Source organism: Schistocerca americana, chromosome 2 (genome assembly GCF_021461395.2).
Source record: "Schistocerca americana isolate TAMUIC-IGC-003095 chromosome 2, iqSchAmer2.1, whole genome shotgun sequence".
NCBI lineage: Eukaryota > Metazoa > Arthropoda > Insecta > Orthoptera > Acrididae > Schistocerca > Schistocerca americana.
In genome coordinates, this window is record NC_060120.1 from 513418420 (window position 1) to 513428497 (window position 10078).

At 37.6% G+C, this 10078-nt stretch overlaps 1 protein-coding gene across 3 annotated transcripts in view; it reads left to right on the plus strand.

Moving 5' to 3' along the window:
* Positions 1-9849, plus strand: part of LOC124595065 (arylsulfatase G-like) — a 130870-nt gene extending 121021 nt beyond the window's left edge. For all 3 annotated transcript variants that reach the window (XM_047133643.1, XM_047133644.1, XM_047133642.1), the window contains exons 10-11: positions 9422-9715; positions 9789-9849. In XM_047133643.1, the coding sequence (XP_046989599.1) occupies positions 9422-9699 (278 nt within the window). In that variant the 3' untranslated portion in view covers positions 9700-9715; positions 9789-9849. The remainder of the gene's footprint in view (positions 1-9421; positions 9716-9788) is intronic.
* Positions 9850-10078: the final 229 nt, after the last annotated feature.

Below are 10078 nucleotides of genomic sequence, written 5' to 3' on the forward strand. Positions count from 1 at the left end.
ACCTAGAGAGATGACAGAATGAGAGGACTGAGCAGTCATCAGAGAGGTACTCAAGAGCCCTGGATTCATCATCATCATCATTGATCTGATGTGCACGTGGTGCTTCACTGACCACAAGAACCATTAATAGGCAGTTCACAGAAAGGGGGATGAGATTATGGTGCTCCTTGCACCAACTATCATTGATCTCTGTACAACAGTAAGCCCATTTGCTGTGCTGTCATGCACATTTGGCCCGGAATCTCATCAACAGGAGAAGAATTGTCTTCAGTGATGAGTCCCATGACCAGAAAAGACATGGAGATGCCCTAGACAGTGGTGGAATAACAAACCAGACTGTCACCCGCATGTGGACTGGCTACCAGGAGTGATGGCCTGGAGAGCCGTTTCATTTCATGGCACCCCATTGGTTGTCACGCATGGCACCCTTACAGCACAGCTGCCCATTGATGATATTCTACACCCTGTTTTGTTGCCCATCATGGTAAGCCATCCTGGGCTTACATTTCAGCAAGATAATGTCTGCCTGCACACAGCAAGAGTTTATTCTGCTTGTCTTTGGGCTTGCCAATCATTGCCTTGTCCAGCAATGTTACCAGTCCCTCCCCAATTGAGAACATTTGGAGTATAATAAGCAGCCCCCCTCCCCCCAACCAGTTCCAGATTTTTACGGTCTAATGGGCCAATTGGACAGAATTTGGCGTGCCCTGAGGAGGGAGGGCCAGAGGTGGAGCAGCGTGTTACTGACTTGCTCAATTTGTGAAGCTCGTTTTCTTTGGATAAATTATTGAATTTTTCTGAAACTGCAATCATTTATTTATCTGTACATGCACATCACATCTATTTATTTCATCCCATTTGGATAATTCCTTCATGGTGTATCTTTTGTTTTTGTTTTAGAGTGTATTTTAAAATTAATATGTTAATGGAAAGTCCTTGGCAGAATATAAACAATCAAAAGAGTAAAGGTGGCAATACATGGAATACTTGAGGTGCTGAGTTATTGATAAGTAGGTAAAAAAACTGTTTCTGGTTTTCGGATAAATTATTATTCAGGTCTATAGAGTACGTATATGCCTGCACAGCTAAGTGACTACAATGTGTGAGTACTGCGGCTCAAGCTTGAACCTGTTTACTGCAGTCAAAATATGGCCTCATGCTACAAATGGTCCCCTCCTCACCCGCACACAATCCTCAATTACTGAACTGACAATTCCTCAATGTCTCAGGTTGTGTCCTACCAACCACCTCTTCTTTTAGCTGAGGTGTGACATAAAGTTCATTTCTTTTCTTCATTAGTTACATAATCCACCCATCTAATATTCAACATTCTTCTGGAGCACCACATTTCAAAAGTTTCCATTCTCTTCTCATTTGTACTGTTTATTGTCTGTGTTTCACTTTTGTAAAAAGTTACAATGTAGGCAAATACTTTCAGAAAACACTTTCTAGTACTCAGATTTATCTTAGATACCTAGAGTTCATAGTGCCTGCTCCATTCACTGCCACCACCTACCAACATGGGATGAGGTCTGAAGATGGTCAGTAACTGACTGAAACCGGTAAAAAAAAAAAAAAAAAAGACGTTTCTTGTGGCCAAAACTCTTCACGTTCATCTTAAAGGACTAAGAAAAACCACTCTTCTCCATGACAAATGTTCTCCAAAATTACTTTCTTCTGAAATACTTTGCTTGCTATTGCCCAAGTGTGTGATACATCCTTCATACTTGGACCATCATCAAGTATTCTGCTGCCCAAAATAGAAAAACTCATTTACTGCTTGTAATATCTCATATCCTAATCTAATTCCCACATCACCGTCTGATTAAATTTGAGTATGTTCCCTTACCCTTGTTTTATTTGTGTTGGTGTCACTCTTGTTACTTCTTTTCAAGATACCATCCATTATGTTCAACATATCTTCCACATTATTTGCTGTCTCTGTATAATGTGGCATGTATTTGCAACCAGAAATAAGTAATGATGTATCTGCTTGTCCTGTCTGGAAGCTTGGCATGAATAAAATAATTCGGTAGAAATTTATTACATTATTTATTCTTTGAGGTAGGTTGCAAATTTGCTGGCTCGATTTATCACCAAAATAAGTAAGAGCATACGCAGTCTCAAGTAATAGCCACTCCATATAGAAACATGAATACATTATACTTCGTAAATACTGACATTTTTCTTTTTCTATACTTCAAATTCTCAAGTATCTTTTAAGATCTGAATGGTGACTTTTAGTGAAAGGATCTCTAATAATCAATAATGGAGTATTATGAATTTCAGATAATTAACAGTTTTATTACTATAGTACTGTAAAACTGCCTTTTTACACTTTTCAGTAGAGTGACCCAAAAAAATGCAAAATTCTGGAAAGTGATTACAGGAAAGCATAGGAAAAACAACAAGCAAAAATAAATAAATTGCTCTTATTGTCATACTCTTTACATTGTTCAAAATATGAAAATAAAACAATTTAAATTTTGTCTATTTAAAAAATCTGAAATAATTAATTGTTTTTGATCTTCCTAATAGCAATTAGCTATACTTGTTTCTCCACTGTATACAAAGCACCAGCCACAAAGGAAATGGCAAAGCACTGACACATGCAAATGCCCACGCATGTTTCCTTCTTCATTCTGATCATGTCCAGTGGTGTAAATAAAACACAGAAGTAAAAGTCTTTCATATTCATGTTCTAATGTGAGACTTATTATTGAGAATCATTATAAAATTGTGCTAAATAAAACTTGAAACCCAATACTGATTAAAACACTAAAGTTGACAGTCTTTGTAAACAGAGAACAACAGTCACAAAATCTACAGCTTGTAGTCGACAAGGTGGTCACTTGGCTCTAGGACATCCTGGATGAGAAAGAGGGTGGAAATTGCTGTGATGTTAAGGAGCATACTGAGCAGGAATGTTTACATCTGACATAAGATCATACCAACCTAAGACTGCATGCCTAGTATGGATTAGCGTGTTTCACATAGAAGTAACAACAATTTGTGAAAGCCTATTATAGAGACTGCCATGTTCAAATAAGGCTTGTATTTTCATAAATGACTGTGAAATTAAATTAAAGCTGTTGTAATACAATGCAGTGAGAAGAAGGAAGGTTGTCAGACTGTGATTCTCATCAAGGCAGTGACTCAGCACCATCCTTCCAAATACTGTGAACCTATAGCACATGTGGCCGTGACCCAACACACTGACACTGGAAATCTTGCTTACTGTGCTAATGTTACATTACACAATCAATAACTTTGTATGTAGCCTGTGTTTTCTACTTTGTTTCAGGGCTGGCTTTGAGCAGGAATACGATGCACTTTTTGCAGAAATCTGTATAAAAATCAATGTTAACCATTGTTATAATGTCAAAGTAGTAGTAGTAGTAATAGTAGTAGTAGTAGTAGCAGCTTTATTCATCTCTAGATCTCTTTTTACAAGGATATAGAACATGTAAAAGTATTTACAAGTTTAGATCAATTTAAAATAAGCTAATTCGTATACACACACATTTACGGACTTCTAGTTAGAGACAATCATTAGATTTTTTATAAATAACTTATTAAATAATGTAATGCCACACTGTTCACTCATATCTCACTATCAGTCACTGCACACACTATACACACTTTGTTTCATAACACTTCACTCACTACACACACAAATGCACACACACTGGTGGTCTCTGTGCCTTTTTCTGTACTGCTACTTCCCATTTGCTATCCTGAAAAACTGAGTCAGCATCCCTTATAATGAGTGAGATGTTGAGCTCAGAAAGAGGAAGAGGTGTTAGTATTGTGCTATGCATAGCTTGGGGGTAAGTACTTATAGAAAGGAAAAAAAGAAGGAAAAAAACATAATGTGAAGGAGTTATGTGGAATGTTGGATGTTTTATAATCATTATTATTATTTATTTGTATAACATTTTTTTATCAAACCCCTGCTCTGTTTTATATAAGTAATCCTACAATGCATAAAAGTACTGCATAACAGGTACTTTTTAGCTGTCTTTTTTAATAAGTGTATTTTTGCAATTTATTGTACAGTTTTATTCCTTGGTAGAAAATGCTGTTTTGAGTTTTATGTTTATTTTTGCTTGATAGATGTAAGTTGAGTCTCGCTCGTGTTGCGTGGTCATGGACAGAGCTGTTTGTGCAGTAATTACCAATGTTATTTTTGATGTGTATAACTGACTGGTAAATGTATTCACATGAAGCAGTTAAAATCTCCAGTGTTTTGAACAGATCTTTACAATGAGCTCAACTACTATTTTTGGTTATTATTCTTATGGCTCTTTTTTGGAGTTTGAAAACTGTGTTCATATTTTGTGCATTTGTTCCCCAAAAAAGAATACCATGGCTAAGAATTGAGTGTACATATGAATAGTATGTAACTAAAAGATACTGCATGTTACACACTGATGGTAGGATTCCAAGGGCATAACATGCTGATTACATTCTATTTGCAAGTACCTTTGTGTGTTCACAACACTTCACCTGAGAATCAATATTCATTCCTAGAAATTTTGCATTTGTTACTCAGTTTATAGAGGTGCCATCTACATTTAATTTAACATTGTCATTCTTCCTCTTCAAACTTAAATTCAAGGCATTAGTTTTCTTTATGTTCAATATCATTTTATTGCTTATTGACCAATCATAAACTTCCCTGAGAATTTCATTTGCTTTCTTAGCAAGGAGTTCTCTTGTTTTCTCAGTGACTGTGATATTTCTGTCATCAGCGAAGAGAATTTTTCACCATGAAAACTTAAAAAGTGGCAAATGTTGTAACACAGTATTGTTAATGATGGGAAAACATTGTATTGAGGGAATAGGTTCTGTTAAGACTGACAAAAATGAAAGTAAAAAGTGGAAAATGTAAAAATGAGGTTTTTCTATGTAATACAAGTATCTTCTCTTCTGACTTTGTCAGTTTGTTTTATTTCTACAGTATAATAAAAGTCCCTTCTCTTCTGACTGAATCGGTTAAGGAACAAGAAAAAAATGGCCTTGTAAAATGGCTGTTTATTGGTTTTATAACTTCAGTTAACTGGCAAATAAGACTACAATACAACTACAGTTTGAATTGCTACTTCATATTGCCTCTGGAATACTCTGTAATCACTAACAGAGATCACAAACATCACAAATTATATTATAATATTACAATATGTTACATCTCACAGAATTACAATGCCAACAGTAACACTTAAAAGCTTTGTTTCTTCTCCTGAAGTTTAATTCCTTTTCCAAAATTCTCTCGCTTTCCTTTACTGGTTACTCATTGTACAGACTGAATGACATTGGGATAAGCTACAACCCTGCTCGCACTCTTCTCAACTACTGCCTCCCTTTCATTTCCTTCTACTCCCATGTTTCATCTTCACTCGTGTTCAGCTTCAAGGATCTTCTCGGTGAGACATACCCACGGAAGGTAATTAACACAGAATGGAAGTCAATGCAGCTGAGTAGGCACTTCCGTAGCTGCATGAATGTAAGCAGAAGGGCAGCACCAGCACTGTAGATGGTGCCACACACAGCACAGTGCTCAAGCATCTGCGATAAACATAGTCAAAATTATCACTGCATGTTCAAAGTCAGTAGGTCAGTTGCCAAACAAAACAACAAACTTACAATTTCCATGGAAAGAAATGTAGTTTATTGTCTTCAGTTAGCCCTCAGCAAGTCTGTTTCTCTCATTAAATACCACCTCCAGCTAACTAATGTCTCCACACACCAATATGAGGCCTCTTCCTACCAAGTATGTGCGTGTTCACTAAGCTGCAACACTTGCCTTGAAAACTGGGAATTGACTACATTATCAGAATTCCACAACTGTATCTGAGAATGCAGTTTTGATTTCTTACAAGCATCCCATAGGCAAAAAACATCATTGTGTATCATGAAGAGCAACTAGCTTCTTGTTCCAGAAATGTTGACCACTTTTAGACAACATCTCTGACCCAGAGGACCCATCAATTTGCTTCCTACATCCAGGAGGGCTGCCTGCTAACACGCCAATTTAGCGAGTTACTAAGAGCTCTACAGAACTGTGTTACCATTCAGATCTGATAGCTGATAAGCCTCAGGAGCAGAATGCAGGCTTTTTTTATACTAATTGCATTCCCTGCAAGTCATTTTGTGAGTTTATTTCCAACAGGTGCTGGAAAATATGTGTTCATGAGAAAGTCACTAGGCCATATGGCAGCCAAGAAGGCTGCAACCGCAAACCACGTTAGGCAGATTACAGGAGATGAATCCATGTGATTAAAGGTGAACAAAGGTCCCTACCACCAGGCGCCAGCTCTTGAGTCCCAAACAGCCAAGAGGGTGACCTCACAGTGCTGCTATAACATTGCCACCTGTGATGAAGAGAAACTGACTTTATATTCTGAATCTGTCTTTGGTGGTAACATGATAAGAGAACTGGGGTAAAATTATACCTTTGGTTTAATCTCAATTACTTTCATAAAAGTCAAGAATGATAGTAAAACTGTTCAAGATAAGAAAAAGGATAGTTGCTGAGTCACAGAAAGGCTTTCGTGGTCAGTAAGGTCATGGAACCCGCATTCAGGAGGACGATGGTTCAAACCCGCTCCCGGGCGTCCTGATTTAGGTTTTACATGATTCCCCTAAATAATTTCAGGCAAATACTGGAATGGTTCCTTTGAAAGGGCATGGCTGATTTCCTTCCCATCCTTCCCTAATCCAAGCGTGTGCTCTGTCTCTAATGACCTCGTTGACGACGGAATGTAAAAAACTAGTCTCCGCCTTCTCTCTGGCAGCTGGAGCCAGGCTGCAGAGACGAGTGTGTGTGTGTGTGTGTGTGTGTGTGTGTGTGTGTGTGTGTGTGTGTGTGTGTGCATGTTGTCTATTTTTGACATAGGTGTTGTTGGCCGAAATCTGACTTTCTGACAGTCTTTATGCTGTGCCTCTGCAACTCCGCATGTCTGCTAGCAAATTTCCTTTTCATTATATTGTTACATTCCATCCTGGATTTTCTATTCTTTAATAATACTGTTCACTTTTATTTCCTTTATAATGCTAAATAGCTACAATCCACAGTTAGCATGGAAACAATTCTTTTGGTATTTTACTGACTGAAAAGAAATGAAATTTCCATTCAGAATAATTGCATTCAGAAAAGTTATTGGACTTTGTGAAAATAAATGACTGCAGGTTCTAATGTATGTAATATGCGAATAGTAATTCCACACAAATTGGCTTTTGAAATAATCATGAACCAAATGAAAAGCTTCTGTACTTAATTATCTCACTCGCACCAAATTCCATTTAATTTTCTTTTTATCTAAGATGGAAGAGGTTCATCACATAACATATTCTTAATGTAACAACATATTTTTTTATACTTTAACGGACATTCAGTCTACACATGTAAATTAGACTCACATTTAATAATACAGCCCAGTGACAATGATCAAAAAAGACCTAACTTCCATCAAGACCTAATCATCTATGAGACTTAATCCCAAGAAAGCTTTTTTACATTGTTCCATTATAATGTAATGGTTTCAAAAACATTAACATCTTTGTTTTTACAACAGGTACTAACAAGGTTCACATATTGCTGTCTTTCACAGGTGACAAATTTTCAGAAAATTAAAATATTATTTTTACTAAGTGTATTTGATGCTGTCATTCATTTTGGTTGTGTGGGAATGAATGAGTGAGAGTGTGTGTGTGTGGGGGGGGGGGGGGGGGGGAGGGGGGGAGAGAGATAGAGAGAGAGAGAGAGAGAGGGGGGGGGGGAGGGGAGGGGGTATTAAACTGGAAAAAGTCAGCTTTAGGTGAGTGGTTTCTTCATTTTTGCCAGCTGTTACCACCAAGGAAGCAGCAATGTTTGAAATTGATGGTCAACTGCTCTCTTGTAGTATGTGGATTTGTATGTACCTGTTGCCAAAATCCTAATGTTTGCCTCATCTTCAGCTCCCCTTAGTGCCTGTACCCGTTGTGCCATGTTTTGTTGTTTCATCAGGCTGATACCAAGCACAGTAGATTTTAATTAGAGAAACTCTTAAATCCTTCAAATGCCCACAAAATGAGCTGATTTCACTGATTCCACCAAATATATTTTATTATAGCAGTCATATAACACAAACTCATTCATGAACCTAAATTTAAATAACAAATGTGTGGACTGAATGCACTAACCTCAGCAAACATCTGTTGTCATACAGATGAGATAGTTTTTGGGAGTAGAACCTCCCCTTGTCCCCAATACCAGTGCATCCCTCTCATCTTGAAAACTGAGCTACCTGCCCTTCCTATTTCTCTCCTTCCAAAGGAAGGAACTAACAAATATGATGCTGTCATTCATTTTGGTTGTGTGGGAATGAATGAGTGAGAGTGTGTGTGTGTGGGGGGGGGGGGGGGGTGCCATGTACTCTTCCATCTGTACTGGCAGTATTAAATATATCATCTTCTGATGGTAAGCACCAGCCAGCAATGCTGTCTCATAATTTTACAGGTTTCTTGAGTGAATTTCCTTTTGATAAAAGAACAAGAACTCCTACCATGACCAAATCACTGCAAATTTCAAGTACACACCATTCATGTACAACACCATAAGTAAAATCATAAAATAAGCACAGATAATTTCAACACTCACCATGTGATGAAGCAAAATCATAAAATAAGCACAGATAATTTCAACACTCACCATGTGATGAAGCAAAATTGTGCAAACTTTAGTCTCAAGACACATTGTTGCTAGTAGTTTATAGGAATGCCTCTTGCTCTGCACTATCTGTGGTAACGTGTGAGAAGATAGTATACTTACTGCTATTTGCTATACTGTTGATATGCTCCAAGTCAACTTAATAATTTGTAATGCTGTCTTGTAGCCATTTAGTTAATTCTGCTGGTTAGTGAGGTGACCATAACTGAGGTAATAATTTAGTGACTGTGTATGTTGAATCAGCATGTGATATTTAATCAGTTTTTAAATATTGCTGATGTGTTTCCATGTGATGGCTACTTGGATTGGGTCCACAGCTGTATAATCCATTTTGTAGGGAGGAAGAAAATTCATTGAACATTTACAGTTTTTCTTTTAAGTTTACTTGCCAACTGGTTTTCAAAACTTATATTTGTATTGGTTAAAAAAAGATTTATAGGAATGCTTCTAGTTTTGCTGTTACAATGTGCCATTTTGCTCACTTTGTCTCACACATTGAGGAGCTACCATAATTTTTGCATCAGCCTTCATACACATACTGTTTTCTAAAATTTAAACATTGTCAAACTGTTGGTTGTTTGTAGGTGCAGAATTAATTTGCTTATAATCTTTTGCATTGTTTTGATTTTTTCTTGTGGTTATTGTTCAAAATTGCTTCTGTGAAAACTAGTAGCTGACCTTATGCCAACATTTCATTATCTATTTGTACAGGTGGCTCCCCAGAATGTGGTGGCCGCACTGGTCCTTCAGTATCACATATTTCATCTCCACTTGTGTTTAACCTCAAGAATGACCCTGGTGAGACATACCCACTGAAGGTAACCAGCTCAGAATGGAAGGCAACAGTGCATGCAGCTGCGCAAGCACTTGCGTGGCTCCATCAAAATGTGCAGCAGGACAACACCAGCTCTGTAGACTACACTAAAGAGCACAGTGCTCGGCCATGTTGTGATAAATACAGTCCAATTTGTCGCTGCCCCTGGGATTAGGCCAGTGTTCTGCTACACAACTTGGCCAGATCATCACTGAACCTTGATCCCATGCTTGAGTCATTTCTCTTCCTGGAAAAAAAAAAAAAAAAGTTTTGCCATGGCCACAGGAGTATGCTTTCAGGTGACTGTGATTTTGTGTGTGTGTGTGTGTGTGTGTGTGTGTGTGTGTGTGTGTGTGTGTGTGAGTGTGAGTGAATATATGTACTTTGACTAGAAAAAAGAGCCAACACTAGTCTAAAGATAGTGTGAATGCTGTTTCTGTTACATATTTCTGTGCCCCCCACATTGATCCACTGTCAGTTACGTGGTTTCCTTTCCCTTATTTTATACACTTTTCCTGAAACAGTTACATCCACATTGTAAGATACTCACATTA